The following is a 25,051-nucleotide window of genomic DNA, read 5'->3' as shown; positions in this document are numbered from 1 at the left end:
GGGTGTTAAGAGTTCAAATGGGAGCAAGTACAGTTTTTGACAGAGTATATTGACGAGATATTAACGTCGGTGATGTCAGACTCCGATAATAACTCACACTTTGATTATGTTTCCTCTCTCTGGTCAAACGCTGCTCAGGGAGTTGGAGCGACTTCAAACAGGAAGCAGGTCTGTTGTACACATGTTCTCATCTCCACTCACATGTGCTGAAGCTGAACGTCCTCCCTGACTACTGAGTTCTATATTCAGATATTCCTTATGTTACTATATGATTTTGCCCGAACTGAAATATCTATGTCCACTACTTTTCCACTTGTTTTCATCATGTAGTCACCTGATGATATTCTCTTTTGATGACCCCTAGCCTGGTTATTAATAGTTTGCTTTTATATTTACAAAAAGAGTTACAGCCCTTCTTAATTTTCCCAACAGCCTCTGAGCATAACTAAAGCAAACAAGGTATAAAACAGGATATGTATCGTTATGACAAGTGCGTTAGTCATGTTCTCTTAGAGGAGTTTTTCTCCGGTAAATTGAGTCGACAAGATACGCTGACATCTGGGTCATGTGTTTCCAGCAGGGAGAGCGAACCCCCCCCCGTGTCAGGCTCGCTTTCTGCAAGATTAAGACTCAAGGCCGGTGGGGCTGATGTCACTGCTGATGTCACAGTCACAGCTGGATGTGAACTGACAGCCACATGTGACACACACAGTAAGTAGTGGTGTAAGTGTTTTAAGTGAAAGACACGATTCTCCAATTGTTTGTGGGATTAAGCCACCAAATATAGATTAAAAAACTTTCAAATCTTATTTTTAATTTCTCTAATACTTTTGTTTATGATCAAACATCATTTGACATTCATAAGCACCTTGTGAGTAGCTAAAAAGTGAATTGATTGTGATGTTTTACACTTTGATTGAAACAAAATGGGATTTGTAGAGGAGCAAAAGTTTTCTTGGAATTCGTCCCAGATATATGATAGATACAAATTGAGTGCTGCTTCTCCATGTTTACTGTAGCTTCGGAACAGGAAGCAGACGTGTCCCAGATGGTCTGAGAGGAATGGAAACATCATAACAAGAAAATGTATTTAAACACACAGGAAGCCAGTTTAAAAATCGGAGAACTGGAATGATGTCATAATAGAGACATCATTCCAGTTCTCCGATTCCTATTGTGTTCATTGAGGTAAAGCTTGGTTTTGTAATTGTGTTAACATGTTCATTCAATCGTTCACTGCAGAACTTTTCCACTGTGGAGGTGGAATGTCATTCAAGACTTAATCTACAGTAAAGACTTGTTCTGTGACGTGGTTGAAATCTTGTCTGGAAAACATCAAAAACAGATGTTTAGGGGCTATAAGATGTTAGGCTGTTGACAAACAACCTTATGAAGGACACCATAGAGGTTTAATAATTGCTGCTTCAGGGTAAGTGGTAAAAAGCTTTGATAAGAGTCAAATATTTGCTTGAAAATCTGATTCCATGCATTTGATGATATCTTTGGAAAACCCTGCAGGTGTCAAGACAGCAGGAGGTTCTGTTATTGAGAGGGTCAATCTAGATGTAAGGACAATATAAACCCTATAGCTGATACGTTGGAATCATAGACTGTTTAAAAAGTGATGCCAATACGGGAGTGCCTGAGACCTGTATTATCTCAATAGACCAGCAGAGGGCGACTCCTTTGGTTGGAAAAATAAGTAAATTTGTATTGAAGTCTATATGAAAACTTCAATACAAAGTAAAAAGGTTCCCTGGGACTTTAGAATCTCAAGTTTCAGGTAGTTTGAAGGTGTGGGTGGGTGTGCAGTGACCTGGAGTTCTCAGTCAGGCTCCAACAATATGGTTATTTCTTGTTTAAAAAGACAAGATGCTGCTGATTAAAATTCCAAACTCAAGTCTTAGAAGCAGCAGCAGCTCACAAACACGTGGGTGGTGTCGCAGCTGGTTTCCTCTTGTCCTGACGTCTTGTCTTATTTCCTGAATGTTGCCAGCTTTCTTCGAGGTGTCAGATTGTTAACCAATTCGCTCTCTATAGCTCAAGTCATTAAAATTTAAGTTTTCTCAGTAACAACTGCAACACTCGGTCGGTCATTCACACGGTCGGACCTAGTTTGATCCTAACACTGAATACAGGAGATTGTGATAGTGGATCTTGATCATGGAGGAAGCCGATCACAACAAGTGATCACAACAAGACTGCTTGATATACAATACGCCTGCTCACATATTCTACCATGAATGGCATTGACTTTCCTTCTGTCAAATCCACTTCTGTCTGACTGAGCTTCCTTAATGGCTGCAGTTGTGATGTCAGGGGTGGCTGTGGTTCGCCTTGGGCTGTCCACCAGATGTCCGGTGTCGGATTTGCCTGAGCTGAAACCATATACATTCTTTTGTCAAAACACAGCTGAGCCTTGATCCCAGCCTCACAAAGCTGCTGCATGGCCACATACCTTCTGTGATGTTTAAGTAAAGAATAAAGGTTTTGGGTTGAAAAATGGTTGGAGTGATAAGGATTGCTTTATATATCAATTTTAAAGTCACTTATTTAAAATAAAAACCAACAAAAAAACACAGATGATAGTGGTTGAAAGCTTTCAACACAACCCTAACTCAGTGTTGCAAACAACATTGAAGCAGGAGACAAATTCCTAGCATATTTGTATGCGATATACAAACAGCAGATAACATTATAGGTGAACATTTTCCACATTTTCCACATCGGGCTTTTTCAAAGGTTTCTGAAAAGATGTCTGAAATTCCTTGAGGCGCTTTTTCTGTCAGTTAATTGCCCCCTTTTGCCAGAAAGGCTTTTCCCCCCCTTTGATTCCTCTTATACACCAACCCAGTCTCATCAGAAAACGTTCAATGGCAACGTTGGTCCACTTGGAACGACGTTACCATCTCACAATCTGAGAGGCCAGATTGTGAGATGGTAACATTTAGTCCTCCCTTTGTTTTGCATTGGCGTGTTCTCACGTCACGTGACTCTCAAGCTCCCGTCTGCGGAGAGGAAAACATGGCGGAGATTCCCTGTTTTTTCAGATAAAAATATAATTTTGTAACTTAGTTTGGGCATAAAAATACATTCTGACACCATTTCTAGCGAGAAATGTGGTCTTTGCTTCCACAGTCTTCAGCCAGTTCGTGCTTATGATAAATATTTTAATAGTTATAACGCATGTTTTTATCGTTGCTATGATGGTTGCCATGCCACCACGGCGCAGCTTGGTGTTTAAATCACAGTCCCTGCGTGGTGTCCTTCAGTGATCGTGAATGTTATTCATGTTATATAATAGTAATATTTGAGGCTAGATTACATCTCTAATGAGAAGGAACCTGCGAGTCTGTTCATACCGAGGCCGGCCCGAGTGCGCGACCGGACCGAGTGCGCGAGCGGACATGACGTGTGGCTGTCGTAAAAACCCTATTTGTAAACAACCAGTCCTTTAACTCGGGTCTGCGTTATAAACACGGAGCGCTTGGAAGACCACGATGTCATCTTCCTTCTGTCAGGTAAGTAGTTTATTGTTTTTAAAGATCGTTACGATCTAGGTTTACAGTCCGAGTGCGGAGAGAGTCCGTCAATCCACACTATGGACGCTGTTCATCAGCTAATACGCCATTGTTAGCCACATGCTTCAGGCCACGGTAGCCTGTGCTACCTGGGAGGTGAATACATGGTTGTTGAAAGCAGTTCAAGACGCTTAGCTCATCATTGAGGGACGCTACAATATAAATATAAACATGAATTTGATTTATGAATGCTTTAGATTAATAAGGAGTGTATTTGTCTACCATTACTCCACAATATCAGGTCAATTTGGTTTAATGTATAGTATGCACTATGACAATAATGTTTCCATGTTATGGAGTTGCGATTCATTTTATAAAACAATTGCTATGTTCTGTTTTTTAATCAAGGAGTATCAAAGTGAAGCTACAGGAGTTTCATTAACGTCAACAACTTGGACCGAACGGTTTGTTTTGCTTGATGAAGAGCAGGAAGGGCAGCCTGGAGAGAAAGAGAAGCCGGGTTGAGCCCACTACCATCATCCACGTACCACGAGGAAGATGAGGGAGAGAGATGATCCTACCATTAAAGAGGTACTTTTAAGTTACATACCAGAAACACCATTTTATATAATGTGCTAAATATACATTTTATTACATCCCCAAAGTACGCTTGCTGAAATACAAGTTTATATCACACTGAAAGAATTTTGATCAATCATGCTTCCCTGCTGTGATTGTTTAACTGGGAAAACAACTTTTTCCACAGGAAGGCAAGTAAATTTAAGGAATACATGTGCAAAGTTTTCCTCTGTTATGTATAATGATGACCCCCATCAAACATAATGTTAGCAATATTTACACCTTTTAATTTATACTGTTTATTTCTGTCTACATGTGTGAATTTGCCTTCATTAGTTTCAGAAAAGAGCGATGATGTATCGGTCAGTGGGCGGCAGCACGAGACTCCGCAAACTAGTCTGTAAGCAAAGCAGACGAAGGCATCGAGGTTGCGGCCTGCCATCATTGTTATTTTGCTTAAGGGACTGAATATGTTTCATGTAGAAATATTAGCATTTCCCTTATATCTACCAAAACTGCTTGTTTCACAGACTGCAGTTTTGTTTTGATCCGATGTGGTGTGCAAATACAACCGTATCTGCAATGGGTTGTGGGGCATTAACATTTGTAACTCTAATTTTGTTTTGACAGACTGTGAAAAGAACGTTGAGAACATCACCACTCTACAGGAAGACACAGTCCAGTAATGGGTGTCAGAAGTTCAGTAGTGAACGACAGGTACTGTGGGAAAATGTGTGTCATTGTTGTACAATGTCCTTTGACTCTGTTTAAACAAGGTCAACACAAAAAGGTTTGATTGTAAACTGATATCGGTACGAATTCATGTTATTCTCCTCGTCAAAAGAAACAAACAATCCAAATTACCTGCAGAACACCCTTGATGGACGCTTCAGCTGCATCGTCAGACTGGCCAGACAGCAAGATGCCAACTTTAATGCCAATTTATTTGTGTAACATTCCGTGACCAAATGTATAGATAACTTTTTGTAGATTGTAAAAATAGATAACCCATTTATTACAAAAAAACTACACTAGAATTACCACACTGCGTTGTATGACTCCGCTAACCAGAGCAGTGTCCGTCTACATATTTCTACATATTTTCTCTCATATAAATGACACTGTATCTCTTGACAACTGAAACCATAAGATGAGGTCAGTGTGGCCTTGACCTTTTTACTTTAAGACAAATACAAAGTTAGACAATCCGAAAACATGCAGTTATGCCTCCGGCGACTCGCTATTGCAGAGGCATTAAAACCGTAGTGTAGTAGATTGGATTTTATTGGTGTTACATTGGACATCTTGTATGGGTACACCAAAAAATATATTTGGTTTCACATTCTAGATGGCAATAAGCAGAGTCATCAACTCAGGAAAAATATTTCTGTAGAAAAGAAAGCCTTGTATGTGTGTATGTATACATACACACAAATGCACAATTGAGACGTTTTTGTCTTTTATCATATATTCTCAGGCAGTACTGATGCATTTACTGAGAGGGGACGTGAGGGCCTACTCTGCGTGCTCAGAGTTCAAGCCCAGCAGGCTGCAGCGGGCCTGACATATTCTGGAACAGCAGCACAGTCTTTAGATGACTCCTCTGAAGATGAAAACATGGCGAGGTACTTCTCCACTGATGAAGAACTGTGAGGGCTGTGATTAGCTACACTCTCTTGCTACAATGCTACTCATGCTACTCCCTGGCAGCCTTAGGAAGGCATTAGCTTGCTGTGTGGTAGCTGTTAGCTTCAGCATTTTTAGTTTTTAGTGGCCTGTCTGACGTTTATGTTAAAAAAAAATCAGAGGGAACCATCTTCATAATTTAACACTATGGTTTGTTTGTGTCCTTCAGTTCTTCTCAAGAGAAGCAGTACAGGTGTGCCTCAGCTCCACGGTCCCTCCTGCAGCCTCCGCTCCTGATGCTAACCTCATGTCTCCATCACACCAAGCAGCAGACCTGGATTGACAGACCTTTCTCCAGAGCTGCCCCCTCCCTCTGAAACCCCCCTCTCCAAAACACTATTTGTGTAGTTTTTAAAGTATTTTTTGCATGAGAATTGTTGATCATATCATTTCCAGCAGATGCCTTAATATAATGTTTGTGCACAATAAATGACATTGATCATAACATAATGGTATTTCCTTGCACTTCTACACCATGATATTGGCAGATAAGATGCTGATTACATTAAAGCAGTGAATGCTCTTCTTTAAGCAACATAAACAAACAATGATCCAATGGATCTGAAGTAGAATGGGCACATTACATTCTGTAGAGAATGCCTCAGTTATGGAAGTCAGAAAATAACTTTCTTTATCTGAGGTTCCAGTCATTTATAGTCACAGCAAAGCAAACAGGTCTGGTTGATGAGATCAAATCAAATCAAATCCAAAGAGAGAGAGAGAGAGAGAGAGAGAGAGAGAGAGTGTGTGTGTGTGTTTGTGTGTGTGTCTGCCAGCCAACCATCCTTTAAATTTGTGGGTCAGTGGTTGAGGTTAAAGTTAGCGTCAAGGTCAATGTTGGGTTAGGGTTATTGTAAGCAAGTAGTGGTTATGATTATGCTTAGTTATGATAAGTCTCCTGGAAATGAATTAGATGAATTTATCCAAAAATAACCATAGTAAGTGTGTTTGTGTGTGTGTGTGTGTGTGTGTGTGTACAAATGCGAGTGTGCATGTGGTACTTCTTCCTAACTGTTATGTTAGAGCGATTCTAGCAACCTAGTAATAATAATAATAATAATAATAATAATAACAATAACAACATCAACAAAACCAGCACCACCACCACCACCACCAACAACAACAACATCAATGTTGACATCCTCAGAAGGGACAGCCACATGTGCTGGCAGTAGATCTGGGATGTGGGACAGGCCAGACCACTCGTCTGTTGGCGCCGCACTTTAAAGAAGTCGTGGGAATTGACATCAGTGAGTGTCAGCTGGAGGAGGCCAGAGCTGTGCCCGGGTTCTCCAACATCGAGTACAGGTAAGACATCTGGAGGCGGTGTTACGCTAACCTGGAAACAACCTAAATAGTGTAAAATAGTGTTTGTTAATTTGTATAAATATTCTTCGAGGCTCCTGATTGTGATATGGAGTTTATTGTTCCTCTCATAAAGTGCTCTGCCTAGGCTGCAGAAATTAGCTTTACTAGGATCCACCCCTATCTCTAGACAGTGATGATTTGGTGACAGCGAATTTGTCCAAAACGGCTCTAGCACTTGGACTGAGGGCCTCTGCCTTCAATTTCCTATGTAAGAGTAATCTCAACCATTGGGTATTGAGCCAAATGCCTTAATGGGGTCATGTCAATACACAACTAGGCCCCCCTTCCCTTAGTGTACCTCTCTGATCAGCTTGGCGACAACTCCAATGTGTTACAGGCACCCGGGAATCCCAGAAATACTAGGCACCTTTTCTGAGGTGTCAGTGAGGGTATTCTCATGTATGAAGTGTGAAATCCTTCTAGATAAGCCCCTGAAGGAGACTTAACTGTGAGGTTGAGTTATGTTTCTATGGTACCCAGATACCTACCTGTAGTGGTTTATTCTTGGGCAAAATCACTTTCAAGAGAAGCGTTCATATAACCAGTGGTCATGGTTGTGTTAGTGAACAGTGTCCAGTTGTCTCTCTCTGTGCTATTTATCTGGACTCACAGGATGTTCTGTCCGTTGCACCTGCAGGAAAGGGAGAGCAGAGGAGCTTCCATTCTCTGACGGCTCTGTAGACTTGGTGACGGCATCAGCAGCAGCCCACTGGTTTGACCACTCCAGGTTCCTGGCTGAGGCCAATCGGGTTCTGAAGCCCCGGGGCTGCATTGCTCTGCTGAGTTACACCAATCAGAACAACAGTCTTTCCTACCAGAACTGTGGAGAACAACTTAACAGCCTCTATGAAGAGGTGGGTGTAATAACTAAAATCCTTGTTTATTCAAATGTGAAAATAAGAGAACACCACAACTTCCAAAGGTATCCAGTAAAGTGGAGATAATGCTACTGTGACTCATGTCGATGCCACCGGGGTCTCCCCCACCACTGCCAGAGGTGAACCTGTTGCTTTTAAGCCTCTTTTTTATTAATTAAACTGCACCAAACATAGATTCCAAATCACTAAACATACATTGACAAGCAGTTTCTCACGACGTAGCAGCTCAGCTCCGTCATCTGTCTCTTTGTCTGTCTCTGTGACTCTCATGAGTTTCTCCTCATGTGTCTCCTTCGTGTCTCTTTCGTGTCTCTTTCGTGTCTCTTCCCCTGTGGCCGCTCTTTTGAATCAAGGGAGAGTTAATTGTCCAACTAATCAGCCAATCAACTCCCCCAGGTTCTCCTGGAGCTGCTCTCTAGCTCCTGCCACTACCATCATTAATAACAACAGCAAACATACAGATTTATAAAACTGCAGTTTTTACTGTTAAATTTGTTTTCAATGTTAGTTTATATTACTTACATTATATATTATTTAAACATACATACAGACACACAACAAAAGTCAGTGCATAGAGTAAAGGATTCATGTTTTTATCTTTATTCACTTCCAGGTGAAACAGCTGCTGATGCCATACACCAGCAACATCCCAGAAGCTCAGTGTAACAGTAAACTGGAGGAGTTATACTCTGCCATCCCTTTTCCAGACAAAGAACGGTAATTACAACACAGACACTTAACTGACCAATGCCAAGTACACCTCTGTAATACCTAGAATTAACTGTCGGCTGACAAATTAGGCCTCATTATATATCCTAGCCTTTAAAATACGGATAACAAAAGTGTTTAAACATTTTGTTTGGTTTCTCAGAGAATAAGTTTTGGTCCTTTAAAGAACATCTGTGTCCTATTTAGGGGAACGTTATTCATGAGTTTGTGCAAGACCAAAATAAAAGACTCGATAAAGTAAATTCAAATGTGGTTTTAATAAAATAACAATAATCTTTATTAAATCATCAGGTTTAGAAGAAACAGGTAAAATAAATTAGTATACAAATACAAGTGCCATATAAAATGCTCAATAAAATAAATTAAAAGACAAGTTATAAAGAAAGTTACGACTCAGATAAATGTATTATTTCTAATTCTCATTTTTGTCTTGAATAAAAAAAATTGATCTACTTTATTGAAACCACAGGATCGAAACAGAAGTGAAATCTTTCATCACTTTGAAAAACCTGGTGGGATTTATTGAGACCCTGTCCATGTTCCAAACCTACAAGGAGAAAGACCCTCAGGCGGCTAACGACCTGCTGCTCAACACTGAGAAGAGGTAAAACACACACACACACACACACACACACACACACACACACACACACACACACACACACACACACACACACACACACACACACACACACACACACACACACCAGCATTTCTCCAGGTATCCATTTTTTTTAAATAATTTACTGAATGTCTTCTTGGTTCTCTACAAGTTATATAATCAGACTCTGTTTCTCACTGCTTCACAGGTTTCTGGATGAAATGGGAGTCACGTCTCTGGACACTGAAATAGAGTGGACGATGGAATATTTCTGTGTCCTGGCATCTAAACCAAAATGATCAACAATACAGAAACAGAAAAAGAAAAACTGATTCTGGGATGTTAAAGCCTCTGATGTATTAAAGAGTGTGCATATTGAATTTGGACATTTCTGTGTTTTTCCCCAGTCAAACTCTTACTGACCTTTTGTATGTAATGTAAACTCTGTATGAAAAGCTTTCCAATCTAATCCTTAACACACTGTGTTTTGGCACAAAAACTACAATTCAAAACATATCCAAAAGCAGCTGAACCTTCACAGACTTATTTGTTGTAACTGCTTCAGTGTGACTTCTTTATTTTGTGCTATTTTTCATTCTGTTGAAGGTAACTTGTCACTTCTACTTTGTGCAACATGAAAATATGTGTAGTGTAATGACACTAGTGACATCATACTGCATTGCCATTAAAAGTACTTTCTGAAGACGCCAATAATACAACAAAAAAGACTAAGTACTTCTTATATTTAATTGACAACCAGATATAACTGATACATTGCAGAGTCAAGTTTAAAATACCAATAATTATTATATGAGCAGTTTATTATTAATGTCCTCACAGCCCTTGCAGGAAATGGACTGAACTAAATTCTGCTGACCAGCAGCTGTAGAGGTGTATAAGCAGTGACTGTTAATAATTAACAACCTTAGTTAAAGAGTACCATGACATTTAGAAGCCAACAGACGCACACACAGCTGCACACAACACGTCTTTGCAGTATTATAATTACACACATACAAATCGGACCTCGGCCACATCATCCTCACCAGCTTGTTCTGACATCACCCATGAACCGACCCAGACCTGTGAGCTTTGCCTAAATGTGTTATTTTTATTATTACATTCAGGTCACTCAGCATTGTTGCACACAGAGAGGGAGCTGTCCCTTTAAACACCCTCATTATGAAACACACCACATACCAGCAGAGATAATGGAGCCTCCCAGTTCCCTTGCACCCCGTTGTTTCCCTCTTGTGTGTGTGCGTCCATGCATGTGTGTATGTGTGTGTGTGGTTCTGAATGCCTGCCTGCAGACGAAATAGAAGGTAAAGTCGATTTTTTTTTAGCTCTTTATGAAGCTTATGATAAATCAGCTGTTCACGGAGGCATCAGTTAACAATGGCTCACCGTCTGTTTGAGGGCAAGAAGCATGCAGCTTCTTACTTAAAGTACAGGGTCTCCCCATCAGAACATCTTATACAACAGGTCCTTGGATTCCTGGAAAAACGGGTAAGTGCAAGTAGGAAGAGGATGACAGCCTCTGAAATATAACTACTGGAGGAGAAATGTTGAAACTAACTGCACAGCGATGTTATTTTGACAGAAAGCTTGTCCCTTTGAGCTGGCAGTGGATGTGGGTTGTGGCTCGGGACAGGGCACTCGGCTGCTGGCCCAACACTTTGCTTCCGTGGTGGGGACAGATGTGAGTCCTGCCCAGCTGGATTTGGCTGTCCAGTATGCCCTGGAGGCAAACATCACATATAGGTGAGCATGGACCAACCTGCAGTCAGGATTCATATTTTTAGGTTTTTACATGAGACCGTAGGTCAAAGGCTAATTCAAGCTTCATGGGTCTCTTTTTAGTTTGTCTGTTCCATGTTTACCTGGCTACAGAGGGAGGAATCAAGCCAACCATTCAAAAAATGCATGGAGAGATATCAAGATAACACCAACATGTTTTTATTTACTGCTCTGTTGAGCCACTTGGTGACAAGAGAGAACAATTGGAACCTTGTCTGGTGAAAGTCGGTCATGCTGTGAGGCCCACACTGCAGAACCAACATACAGTCAACTGAATAATAATCCCCTATGTATTGTTTGAAATATAATATATACAACACAAATAGTTAACAAAATTAATATGCAAAGCATGGAGCACATTGTTTAATAAACCCAGTATCAATGGAGTATTTATTCCCAGTATTTGAGATATTTTAGAATATCTACATTAATATCAGTAAAACCTGGATGGATACAAGGTGGAGTTAATCATGTATTGCATTTGGTGCACCATTAAAACTCAGAAATTAATTGTTTAATCTGACTTGATTTTTGTATGTAAGGATTCATTAGTTGTAGAATGTGGAAAGGCCCAAACGTGGTTTCACCTGGTGTGTGTGTGTGTGTGGAGTTTGATTCAGTTCCTGCTACCTTCCCATCTTCAGAGAGTGTGCGGCTGAGGAGCTGCCGTTGGCTGACAGCTCAGTGGACCTGCTGACTGTTATGACTGCGTTCCACTGGTTCGACAGGCCACGCTTTCTCCTGGAGGCCCACAGAGTCCTGAAGCCCCGCGGCTGCCTGGCTCTGCTCAGCTACACCATGGACATGGAGCTCAGCTACGACGGCTGCTGCTCGCAAGCACTCAACCAAGTCTGCAAAGAGGTACACGCAGAGTGAGAGAGGTTACTGTGAATGTGCACATACATACAGATTTCAAATGTTTTTTCCTGTTATAGAAATACTTACATGTCAGGACACATGATAAGGTAAATGAAAAGCATGTGTACCCGCATAATAAAGATAGCAGGGATCAATCCTGCTTCAGGGAACCATTCATAGTCATGACCTGTTCGTATATCTGCATATTGAAAGACCAGAGTCCCATGAGGACTGTGGGCTGTGAGTTTGAGGAGAGCATTTTTCCTTTAATATGTAAGATTGCACCTGTTCAGACAGGATTCATCCCACTGACACAAACCAAACAGGCAAATATCATCAGGGCAAATACAAACAACCCAAGCAAATCATATCGCACAACATCGCCATCTAGTGGTTATTATTGTGTTAAGCCCATCAGTTAGTAAAACACCTGACTCATGTTGTGTATAATGACATCAGTGAGTTGACGGACTCTTCTGATGATTTGATCAGTTTTATGCAGCTTTAAAACTCTACCGCGACCCTCACATTGGTCCCAGCACTATTGAGTTGTACCGGGCGGCGTATGAATCCATCCCTTACCCAGACAAGGAGTGGTGAGTGAACACATTCCTCTCTCTCAATTCTAAATATTAATTTCCAATCTTTGTCACTTCGGTCAGTACAGTAGTATGATTTGGGTGTGTGTGTGTGTGTGTGTGTGTGTGTGTGTGTGTTCATAAAGGCAAGAGTGTGTGAGAGTGAGAAAGGCCATGCCTCTGTCCGGCTACATGGGGATGGTGGAGTCTTTCTCCAGCTATCAGATTCTGCTGAGAGCCGACCCGCAGAAGGCCGAGCAACTCTCCCAGGACATCTGTCAAAAGTAAATACTGATGCACCACACTATGCACACGCATGCAAATAACACACATGTCCGTGAAAATGAAGAAAAATGACTCATATGATGATATTATTAGTATTATTAGGAAATTACCTGTGCCAAGGATTTCATATTTCTGCCCTGTCTGGTTGTTTGTTGGTTTGTTGGTTTGTATCTTTATTTGTTTGTGAGATAGAAACTTTCTGGAGAGATTTATTGAAGAACCTATTAAATTTAAGTGATGATCCGAATCTCGAATTTAGTTTTTAGTCAGGGAGAAATGAATATTTAAGGGACAGATATCTATGAGTGTGTGACATCTGGTGCAGCTTCATTGAATTTAAGGAGACTGTTGAGACTTAGGGGGAGGTTTGCACCATTCTAGTTGTTATATGACACGCTGAGAGATAAGATCTGCCACAGGAACAGGATGTTGTCCCTGACTTTACTCTCTGAATGACTCATAACACTTTATTTCCCATGCTCCTCTCTGTCCAGGCTGATGTCCGTGATGCAGGTGACCTCAGCAGACGCAGAGGTGGTGGTGGCTGTGAAGTATTACTACCTGCTGGCCTGTAAACCAGAGGAGGCCTGAGTCCGACACCTCTCACACTTTCAACACCGGCCAGCAATGTCGTGGACACAGGAGATCTATGTGTGAGGTTGTTTTTTATAAAATACCACTAGAGGGTGACACTTGAATCAAGACTCCATGTGTTTATTGTCTCTGCTTTCACTGTCTATGTTAATTTTGTTGGTCAGTTTTTCATGTGGCCTTCATCCACTTTACATAATCTCAGAGACGTATATTCTCTTTATTTGCAGACCACTGTAGTTTTATTTGCCCTGACTCCTCCACAATACTGATTTTGCGTCGAATCTTCATTTGATTTTATCAGCAGTAATTATGATTTCAATGATAGAGGTGATGGGCCTCATAGTGGGATTCTTCTGCTGGAGACAGACACACATTAGAAACTGGCAGAGAGGAGGCATTAAGCCTTCTGTCTCATTGCCTGACACCACTTGACTGATAATGGTGTTCTGAGTGGATGAGTTTGTTTTCCTCCGTATTTCTCTACACTGTGCCAGCAAGTTGTGCGTCCGCAGCTGTCAGTCACATGTTCTCAGCTCGACTGAGCCACGTTCCACCTGATGAAGAGCAGACTGGCGGCTGAGAGGCAGCAAGCGGAGGAGCTGAGGGAAGCTGCAGTGAAGCTGGATCACCAGGGGACATTCAAAGAGTCGGCTGATAGCTGTGGGTCAAACACCTCTCACTGACTACACACAATGTTGAATATTATTAATATCTCTTGATACTTACAAAAAAATTGTATTTCAACATTTCAGTCTACTAGTCAGACAACCTGAATGGAATTGTAAACATTCAAACAAACAAAACACAATGTACATGACCCTGTTTGAGTTGAATATGAATGTCGGGGCTTCCGGACACATGGAGGCATGTTGTGTTTTTTCTGTTGTTTGATTACGTCTGAAAAATGACTCACCTTTGACTTCTATTGGATTGAATTCTGCTGCAACAAAGTTTACCCCTGAAACTCCAGAAGTGATTTGTGGACTCAAACACTTCACCCACTCCTCCATCGGCATAATGGTGAGTAGAGAAGGAGGGTGACCTATCCCTGATACTATATACTGATTCCTTAGAAATAAGCAGCACGCACTCTTCAGTATTTTTAACCTCTGCTCGCTCTCCGCTCATAGTGCTGACGCTCACATTCACAAAGCATGTTTGAATTGCATCAGGGATTTGTTGAAGTACACAGACAATACCACTAGAGGGTGGTATTTGATCAAAAGTGATGACAAGTCTATGATTATTGCCACTGGTGCTTGGAACGTCACAATATAGCATTCACCAGCTCATACATTTTCATAATAAACATATATGACCCAATGTAATGCACTTTTTCCATGTTGTACACAATTGGTGAAAAGGTTTTAGAGAACCTTCAAAAAAAGTAGAACAGAACGGAACCAGGCAGAGACTCCAACTGATGGAGGAGCAGCACTGTCTACACCCCGGAACGTGTTCACATTGACCGATCTTCACAAAAATCAATACACAGGTGTATTTATTATTATTATTATTATTCATTATATAATTATGTTTTCACAGAGAAGTGAAGAGAAATGATGTGGACTGTTTTCTATTATCGCCTTGAATATTAATTCAGGCTTTTTAACATGGAGCCGGCCACTAGTGGCCATCCAGTGAACTGCAGTTTTTCACAGGATGTTGCCCAATCGTTTAAAGGCAGATTTAATGCCTTTATCAAAATGAGTGATGCTCCGGTCCTATAATGTGCTTTGAAGTTCTTGACCTTTAGATGTCATCCCTCCTCTCTTACCTTGCTGGACATCTCCTCAAAACCCACAAGTTTGCTACGGAGCCGAGACAGACGCATCATCAGGTAATTTACCCAACTGTATGTTCCCTCCTGCTTCTCCTCTTCCACCATCATCATCATAATAGTTTGCTGGTACCTGCTTGCAAAAAAGGCTTCACCAGGGGCCTAAAGTCTCTGATTTGAAGCCCTGATCCACGAATTATTCCCTGGTTATTGGTAAAACTTAAAAAAAATCCTATCCCACAATGTCAAAAGACAGTGACAAAATAACTCCCTGGATCCACAGCTTTGTCTGTGTAACCGTACAATTTCCCAGTGTTAGAAGATAAAGATATAAGAGACTGACTTTATTTATTCAGCTATTGATGAGAATTATATAACGATACTTATTGATATCGTTTTATTGCCTAGCTCCCTGTTCTATTTGCAAACTTTGGCTATGATCTTTGTCCACTTATGTCCATGGGCTGAGTGATACATCAAGAAAGGACACAGCACAGGCTTTGGCCCTGATGCCTTTAATGGCGTCTGCCACGTCTATTACATCTCTTTTGCATCCTGACTTGTATATATGTTTTTCATGTTATCAACATTTCTGCACATTTTCATCAGGAACCGGTTGGAAAAGTTCCAGACAGTGTCCGTAGCAACTGACACAGACATTTCAGTTCTCATATGTCTGAAAGCAACTTGATCTGCATATCGTGTCAGTGTCATTGGTTACACTAAATGTTTCAATGATTGTTTCAAGCCTGATTTACCTGACTTAAGTGTGACGCCGGATCTTTCCCGAAACGTCTTTTAGTTTTGGTTTCAACTCTGTCCATATGTTTGTTTCCTTGGTCCCATTAGACGGATCGTCACCGACTTCTGATAAATCTGCAGAAGGCCGAGGACAGCGAAATCTTCAAGCTCAACATGCAAACGGCGGCCATCATTCATGACTGCGTGGTCAGGCTGCTGAACCACCGAGACAAAGAGTCTGTAGAGTGTCTGTGTGACCTGCTCACCACCATGGGCAAGGTCCTTGACTTAGAGGAGGCCAAGGTGAGCTGGAAGTAGTACATTTGACATAAATCCTAAATTTATTTTATTACGGTCTTAGAAAAGGTCTGAAGGGCTACAGATTGAAAGCTTCGAATATAATCTAGAGGATAATATGCGGCTGGTTTCCCTTTCCAAAACTAAATATTAAGAGAAATGCGTTGTTTGCAGGGATGAAGATGTGATGTGAACTTTTTGTCAGCAGTGTCTGGTAGATTGAATGGAGACATGCTGAACATGAACTTCATGTCTCAAATTAACCACTCTCCCTCTGTGTCTCACCAGCCTCAGATGGATGAGTATTTTATCCAGATTGAAAAGATCGTCGAAGAGGGGAAAACTTCATCTCAAATACGATTAATGTTGCAGGCTATTATAGACCTGAGATTGGTGAGTCCTCTGTTTATGCCAAAATGTATCTAGGACTGTGTGATAAAACCCACACATGCTCCTAAATTCTCTGATCTGTCAAAGATAAAGAGCAATGAAATCTGTTTAACACTGATTCAGGTTTGAAGTCATTGTGGTTCTGAACATTTTTTTTTCTTCAGCACAACTGGGTGTCCAGAGGACCCGAGCAGGGTCCGAAAGTGCAACAACAACTGCTCTCCAATGACACCGGGAGACAGCCAGGTCAGTCCTGCAGTCTAAATCCTCTTTAAGGTTTAGAATCACATCGACACAGCTATAGTGACTCAGGAAACCAGTCTGTAGACTTCCTGTCCATATAACCTGCAGAGATGCTTTCAGGCCCAACAGCAGACAGGAAGCCCCCTCACTCCCTCCCATCTGCTAGCTGAGCTATAATATTTCATCTTGTAACGCAGCATGCCACAGAAACTGTCAGAAATGTCACTCTGTCTGCCACTTTCACAGCCGTCTGACTGCACTGTATTTCCTGTGAACTAATCTTAAACCTATATTTCCCTGTTCGTTTTTTTTTTTTTTGTGTGGTTGTGTCTCCACAGATCCAAGTGAGCAGAGAGATCAGCTTGTGAAGAACGAGGAGCCCTGGACCACTGTGCCTAATAGGACCAAAAGAAGGACCAGAGACTCCAAGAATATCCCAAAGGTCTCCAAGGTGAGATGAGCTGTCCGAGGCTTTGACACAGATCTTACCATTCTACCTTTTTCTAACCTTCTACTTCGAGGATTGTACAAATGCACTGCATACAGGAGACGTGAAGCTGCTATTTACTCTCTGTCCCTAATAGTTGATTTGCTCATATTTCTACATTGGAATCCCAAAAACAATGACAAACAATTACCATGTGGTAACTGGTCGTGTTCCATGGAAACTTAAATCGGTGTCAGACGTGACGGCCGGGTAAAATCTGGAGAATTGGCTACAGACTTCAAACATTTACATTACTTTGAAAATGTACATTTATTTTTTTATCAGAACAACTGGGTGTCCAGAGGACCCGAGCAGGGTCCGATAACCATTGTCCACAAGGAGGCAATTAAAGAGAAGGAGGAACCAAGAAAAGTGGACGAGAAGATCCAGCAGGGCCCCTGGGCTCAAGTCCCATTGGTGAAGGGCAGTGGAGGAGGAGCCAAGGCCGGTGACTCAGGTGAGGTCACACCACATGACTTTCAAACCTATCAGATCACTGTGCAGTTCACACTTCATGACCTGCTGATCAGGAGTCGTGTCCCTGTTTGGAGTTCATACTACAACACTTAACGATGGAAGGGTGTCACTCACTTCACAATGTTTCAGCTGCTCCACTCTGTTTAGCTGTAGTTGTCACTGATTCATCTAAGATATGAAGCTTGTTAGAAATCTGGGGGTCTGACAGTCTTTCATATCTATTACATTTTACCAGAATTTCCTTCATTATGTTCTTAAAAAGGTTTTAAATTGAACTTGATGAAACCCTGATATAAAACAGTAACTTACAGCATATCCTGTACACGGAGTCAGGTGAAGCATCTTCCTCTTAATGACTGGACCTTGACTCTGATCACCCACAATTGTTATTTTTCACTTTTCTCTCTTTTAACGTTTCATCTCTGCAGGGCTCAACTGCTTCTCAGCGCTGCAGTCCAGCCCCTCACCACAACCCTCCACCCCTCCTCAAGAGAAGGCAGACTTCGACGGAAGGTATGAGATGACAACGCTGTCTGATTTGAAGGATCCTGTTGGTGTTAGGTTTCTCTGAAACTTGAGGAGAGTGTCTCTGTGATTTTGATATTTATCTTTTCTGCTAGCAGGATATTTTTAACTTTGATTAACTAGAATCCATTAATTTAAAAATACATTTAAGTTTTGCTTCTGTTTAGGTCAGTGATAATAATTTGTAGTAGGTTCCAAATTGGTGGAAAAGCTTGATATTCAGAGTTTCTCATTTACACTGCCATCCTTCCTGACTCTTTGTTTATTCGTCCCCCACGCAGAAGAGGCAATAAGAACCGGAACCGTAGGAATCGCCTCTACAATCTGCTGCACAATGCGCCTGCTTTGTCTCAGCCTGATCCATTGACCAGGGGAACCAGTTCGAAGGAGCTGCTGGAGAGTCCAGCCCCGGAGGAGCTGGAGCATGAGGGAGCCATGCCACGCAGACCGAGTGTCTACGAGTGGTATTGGTGATAGCCAATTACCTTTCTGGCCACTTACGCCGCCCCGCCCCCATGCCCTGGAGCGGACCGTTGACAGTGCCCCTCAATTGCATCGCTCAGGGCGGGGGGCGTGGCGGTGTTCTGAGGGACAGCTGGCAGGTCAGGGGTGAGATGGGCGCCACCTAGTGTCTAAACTGAGAAGTACAATACAGTGGGCAATAGTCCATTACATTACAATTCATTTAGCTGACGCTTTAATCCAAAGCGATTCACAATCAGTGCATTCAAGGGTACCCGAGGGAACAAACCCCGAACAACAAGAATCAAGAAAGTACAATTTCTTCAAAAATGGAGCAAAACTACATAGTGCTATAATTAAGTTTCATTTAAGTGTTACTAAATTGCCAGTTTAAAAAAAAAAATTTAATTTTTTAATTTTTTTAATTTATTATTATTATTATTTTATTTTTTTTGAGGCGGGCCAATTTAAAATGGATGGGGGGCCGCAGATGGCCCGCGGGCCGTAGTTTGGACACCCCTGGTCTACGAACTTAAACCTGATGAAGCTGGTTTGAGGTGAAATGGACAGAAGGTGAAAGAAAAGCAAACATGGAAGTATAAGAACGTCTTCAGCTGCTTGATGTGACAACAATTTCAAGAAGCCAACATTCTGTTCCTCGAGAAGATCCCACGATTCCTTCTTTTTACATTTTCCAATATTTGGTCTTAATTTTAGAAAAGCTGTGAACCTTTAAATATTTTTCTCTACAAGACTTTTATTAAATGATCCTAGATGAGTCTTTGAGGAGAATTTCTCTGTGTTGTGGTGACAGACCTGAGACGGATCTTGCTTCTTCTGATCCAGAAGAGTCTCGGTGGAGAATCATTCTCAGATATCTCCACACTTGCTTTCCAAGATTGTCACTGATCTCTTTGATCGTCTGCTCCTCTAATCTCTGATTCCAGACAGGTGTTCAGGGGAAACTTAAACCAGAGGTCACAATGTTTGCTTGAATCCACTTTTTAAACTTCTTTTAACAGCTACATTTGAACACAAACCATTCAGATCCACGTGTGAATGTGTGTGAATAAACACTCAACATAAGTCTAACAGAGCACAGGCAAATCACCACTGACACGCAGGCTCAGGGTGAGATGATCTGAAGAGGACACTGCCTGTAGCTCTGTGACTTGGCAGGAAACCAGTAGCACTAACCCCACTCAGTTTCCTGGGAGGCACCAAAGAGTGGAAAACATCCAGTCACCTTTAATAACCTCCGATGATCTGTGCATAAGGAAAAAAAAGTTCCTCAGGATGACTTGTGCCTCTTAGTACATTTATTTCCACCCATGACATGTTATTCCAGAGAACCATCTCTCAGGTGAGGTATCAATAGCCACTTTGCAGGATTTCCAACTGAAACTTAGCTCTCACTTCTCTATTCACATGGCCTTAGTGTCTCAGAGTTAGTGTGCCCTGCAGGTTTGTCATGTTTTACACAAGTCCTCCCTTTTTATCATGTGACAGAGATACAGATGTGGTGGTAGAGATTTTAAAGGGTTCGATAACTGTACTGTCTGGACCTGGCAGCACTATGGGCTGGTGACATCTTCCATTGGCCGAATCACTCACCTGATCTCAGTGCAGCTTTGTGTTGGAGTTGGTGGAGAGCAGAACAATGTGAAGAGCTGAATGAGGCTCTAGTGGAAGATAATCACCAGGGAACATTCAAGGAGAGTCTGCTGATGTCTGAGGGTCCAACACTTCAAACAGTCACAGACTGCAAAAGATTTTTCCACATATTAAATATTCTTTATATCTATAAATATTTAATTAAACATTTTATCATTTCACTCTGCTTTTCAAAGTCTTTGCCTTTACCCTCTTCCACGTTGATGAACTAAAATATAATTGATATAATCCCCTGTTACGTAGAGAATAAAAGCATTCTTCGAGAAAACAGTAAAATCTTTAAAATTATTGTGTTTAATTAAGTGTTTCATTACAAATACCAAGTGAGGCAAAATGCAAGTGTTCCCAGTGTTCACTTAAAAAAAACATTTGCTCGATCTGGGACAAACAAACCTTCCTTTCTATTTGTTGTTTCAGTTGCACCAGTTTAAACTTCAGCAGCTCCGACTCTCTCTTCTCACACAAATACACACTCAACTCAAGTGATTCATTTCTATTGATGTCTCTTTTCACAATTGGATGTTCCCTCTTATAACAGGTTGTCAATGTCGCCAATGATTTCATGTGCATAGGTTTAACACATTACATAAGAGCTGAACATACAAATAGGATTTAGAACAACTTTCCCTCCTGCTGTATTCAAATGAAAGAAGACTGATCAGAAGTAAAAGATAATATGTGGGTGTTAAGAGTTCAAATGGGAGCAAGTACAGTTTTTGACAGAGTATATTGATGAGATATTAACGTCGGTGATGTCAGACTCGGTTAATAACTCACACTTTGATTATGTTTCCTCTCTCTGGTCAAACGCTGCTCAGGGAGTTGGAGCGACTTCAAACAAGAAGCAGGTCTGCTGTACACATGTTCTCATCTCCACTCACATGTGCTGAAGCTGAACGTCCTCCCTGACTACTGAGTTCTATATTCAGATATTCCTTATGTTACTATATGATTTTGCCCGAACTGAAATATCTATATCCACTACTTTTCCACATGTAGTCACCTGATGATATTCACTTTTGATGAGCCCTAGCCTGGTTATTAATAGTTTGCTTTTATATTTACAAAAAGAGTTACAGCCCTTCTTAATTTTCCCAACAGCCTCTGAGCATAACTAAAGCAAACAAGGTATAAAACAGGATATGTGTTAGGCTTTCTCAGGACAAGGACTCAATTGCAGATCAATTATGCAAAAACGTATTTATTTCCAAAAACAAGGATCCAAAAGGCCAAAAACATAAGAGCAAAAAACAGAAAGTCCAATTCAAAAACAAAATTCCAAAAGGCAAAAATCACAGAGGATCCAAAAAAATCAGAGTTTACTACCTTACTAGGTAAAACAGGGCTCGAAAAACTGCAGCATCTTCTCACATACAAACGATGACAATCCGACAGGGGACAACAGACAGACTGGGCTTAAATAGCAGGGTGAACAAAGACAAGACACAGGTGAACAATCAGGCAAACACTCAGGGTGACGATAGGGAACAGGTGAGGGAGAAAAAGAGCGGGAAGCAGCAGAGGGCGGAGTCTCCAGACAATAACAGGACACACATGGTCTGACAACATAAATACAAGCACATGACAACATAAATAAACAGGGGGAAACACATGACATAACAAAACACAAGCAGGACGCACAAGGGAAAATGTCTTAGATTGCCCGGGATCTTAACAATATGTATCGTTATGACAAGTGCGTTAGTCATGTTCTCTTAGAGGAGTTTTTCTCCGGTAAATTGAGTCGACAAGATACGCTGACATCTGGGTCATGTGTTTCCAGCAGGGAGAGCGGACTCCCCCCCCCCCAGTGTCAGACTCGCTTTCTGCAAGATTAAGACTCAGGGCCGGTGGGGCTGATGTCACTGCTGCTGTCACAGTCACAGCTGGATGTGAACTGACAGCCACATGTGACACACACAGTAAGTAGTGGTGTAAGTGTTGTAAGTGAAAGACACGATTCTCCAATTGTTTGTGGGATTAAGCCACCAAATATAGATTAAAAAACTTTCAAATCTTATTTTTAATTTCTCTAATACTTTTGTTTATGATCAAACATCATTTGACATTCAGAAGCACCTTGTGAGTAGCTATAAAGTGAATTGATTGTGATGTTTTACACTTTGATTAAAACAAAATGGTATTTGTAGAGGAGCAAAAGTTTTCTTGGAATTCGTCCCAGATATATGATAGATACAAATTGAGTGCTGCTTCTCCATGTTTACTGTAGCTTCGGAACAGGAAGCAGACGTGTCCCAGATGGTCTGAGAGGAATGGAAACATCATAACAAGAAAATGTATTTAAACACACAGGAAGCCAGTTTAAAAATCGGAGAACTGGAATGATGTCATAATAGAGACATCATTCCAGTTCTCCAATTCCTATTGTGTTCATTGAGGTAAAGCTTGGTTTTGTAATTGTGTTAACATGTTCATACAATCGTTCACTGCAGAACTTTTCCACTGTGGACGTGGAATGTCATTCTAGACTTAATCTACAGTAAAGACTTGTTCTGTGACGTGGTTGAAATCTTGTCTAGAAAACATCAAAAACAGATGTTTAGGGGCTAGAAGATGTTAGGCTGTTGACAAACAACCTTATGAAGGACACCATAGAGGTTTAATAATTGCTGCTTCAGGGTAAGTGGTAAAAAGCTTTGATAAGTGTCAAATATTTGCTTGAAAATCTGATTCCATGCATTTGATGATATCTTTGGAGAACCCTGCAGGTGTCAAGACAGCAGGAGGTTCTGTTATTGAGAGGGTCAATCTGGATGTAAGGACAATATAAACCCTATAGCTGATACTTTGGAATCATAGCCTGTTTAGAAAGTGATGCCAATACGGGAGTGCCTGAGACCTGTATTATCTCAATAGACAAGCAGAGGGCGACTCCTTTGGTTGGAAAAATAAGTACATTTGTATTGAAGTCTATATGAAAACTTCAATACAAAGTAAAAAGGTTCCCTGGGACTTTAGAATCTCAAGTTTCAGGTAGTTTGCAGGTGTGGGTGGGTGTGCAGTGACCTGGAGTTCTCAGTCAGGCTCCAACAATATGGTTATTTCTTGTTTAAAAAGACAAGATGCTGCTGATTAAAATTCCAAACTCAAGTCTTAGAAGCAGCAGCAGCTCACAAACACGTGGGTGATGTCGCAGCTGGTTTCCTCTTGTCCTGACGTCTTGTCTTATTTCCTGAATGTTGCCAGCTTTCTTCGAGGTGTCAGATTGTTAACCAATTCGCTCTCTATAGCTCAACTCATTAAAATTAAAGTTTTCTCAGTAACAACTGCCACACTCTTCACACGGTCGGACCAAGTTTGATCCCAACACTGAATACGGGAGATTTAGATAGTGGATCTTGATCATGGAGGAAGCCGATCACAACAAGTGATCACAACAAGATTGTATTCTACCACGAATGGCATTGACTTTCCTTCTGTCAAATCCACTTCTGTCTGACTGAGCTTCCTTAATGGCTGCAGTTGTGATGTCAAGGGTGGCTGTGGTTCGCCTTGGGCTGTCCACCAGATGTCCGGTGTCGGATTTGCCTGAGCTGAAACCATATACATTCTTTTGTCAAAACACAGCTGAGCCTTGATCCCAGCCTCACAAAGCTGCTGCATGGCCACAGACCTTCTGTGATGTTTAAGTAAAGAATAAAGGTTTTGGGTTGAAAAATGGTTGGAGTGATAAGGATTGCTTTATATATCAATTTTAAAGTCACTTATTTAAAATAAAAACCAACAAAAAAACACAGATGATAGTGGTTGAAAGCTTTCAACACAACCCTAACTCAGTGTTGCAAACAATATTGAAGCAGGAGACAAATTCCTAGCATATTTGTATGCGATATACAAACAGCAGATAACATTATAGGTGAACATTTTCCACATTTTCCACATCGGGCTTTTTCAAAGGTTTCTGAAAAGATGTCTGAAATTCCTTGAGGCGCTTTTTCTGTCAGTTAATTGCCCCCTTTTGCCAGAAAGGCTTTTTCCCCCCTTTGAATCCTCTTATACACCAACCCAGTCTCATCAGAAAACGTTCAATGGCAACGTTGGTCCACTTGGAACGACGTTACCATCTCACAATCTGAGAGGCCAGATTGTGAGATGGTAACATTTAGTCCTCCCTTTGTTTTGCATTGGCGTGTTCTCACGTCACGTGACTCTCAAGCTCCCGTCTGCGGAGAGGAAAACATGGCGGAGATTCCCTGTTTTTTCAGATAAAAATATAATTTTGTAACTTAGTTTGGGCATAAAAATACATTCTGACACCATTTCTAGCGAGAAATGTGCTCTTTGCTTCCACAGTCTTCAGCCAGTTCGTGCTTATTGTAGCAGGATGGGCCTTTAATTAGTGCTGCAGTACCGGCCCATCACGGTTGGTTGCGCTGTCTATAAAGGTGAGTGGTTGTGCACTGGGAGCCCTCTTGCCTTGGAGCTCCAGACTGCCCCGCCTCCTGTTATCACCGCACCTGGCCGCCTCACCTGGTCG

At 41.3% G+C, this 25,051-nt stretch overlaps 2 protein-coding genes and 1 long non-coding RNA gene across 6 annotated transcripts in view; all 3 read left to right on the top strand.

Moving 5' to 3' along the window:
- The first annotated feature begins 3,423 nt into the window (after window positions 1–3,423).
- LOC128456527 (uncharacterized) lies at window positions 3,424–6,382 on the top strand. Of its 4 annotated transcripts, XR_008341858.1 has the most exons (5): window positions 3,424–3,521; window positions 3,930–4,112; window positions 4,731–4,817; window positions 4,945–5,725; window positions 5,956–6,382. It is a non-coding gene; the product is annotated as an uncharacterized LOC128456527 (long non-coding RNA). The 4 variants fall into 4 exon arrangements; XR_008341856.1 differs by having other exon boundaries at window positions 4,731–5,725; XR_008341857.1 differs by having other exon boundaries at window positions 3,930–4,817.
- A 384-nt stretch (window positions 6,383–6,766) lies between these two features.
- LOC128455507 (uncharacterized) lies at window positions 6,767–9,661 on the top strand. The gene is made up of 6 exons (XM_053439178.1): window positions 6,767–6,772; window positions 6,934–7,094; window positions 7,792–8,008; window positions 8,646–8,749; window positions 9,231–9,365; window positions 9,571–9,661. Exons 1-6 carry the CDS (start codon window positions 6,767–6,769, stop codon window positions 9,659–9,661), a joined length of 714 nt encoding a protein of 237 aa, XP_053295153.1.
- Window positions 9,662–10,571: 910 nt separating this feature from the next.
- The window catches only part of LOC128456450 (uncharacterized), a 31,340-nt gene continuing 16,860 nt past the window's right edge, over window positions 10,572–25,051 (top strand). Inside the window, exon 1 of the mRNA XM_053440632.1 lies at window positions 10,572–10,871. Coding sequence (XP_053296607.1) covers window positions 10,761–10,871 — 111 coding nt within the window. The 5' untranslated portion in view covers window positions 10,572–10,760. The remainder of the gene's footprint in view (window positions 10,872–25,051) is intronic.

The sequence above is a fragment of the Pleuronectes platessa genome, chromosome 14 (assembly GCF_947347685.1).
Source record: "Pleuronectes platessa chromosome 14, fPlePla1.1, whole genome shotgun sequence".
NCBI lineage: Eukaryota > Metazoa > Chordata > Actinopteri > Pleuronectiformes > Pleuronectidae > Pleuronectes > Pleuronectes platessa.
Note: the sequence above shows the minus strand (reverse complement) of the source record. Positions and strands in the feature narration are given on the sequence as shown.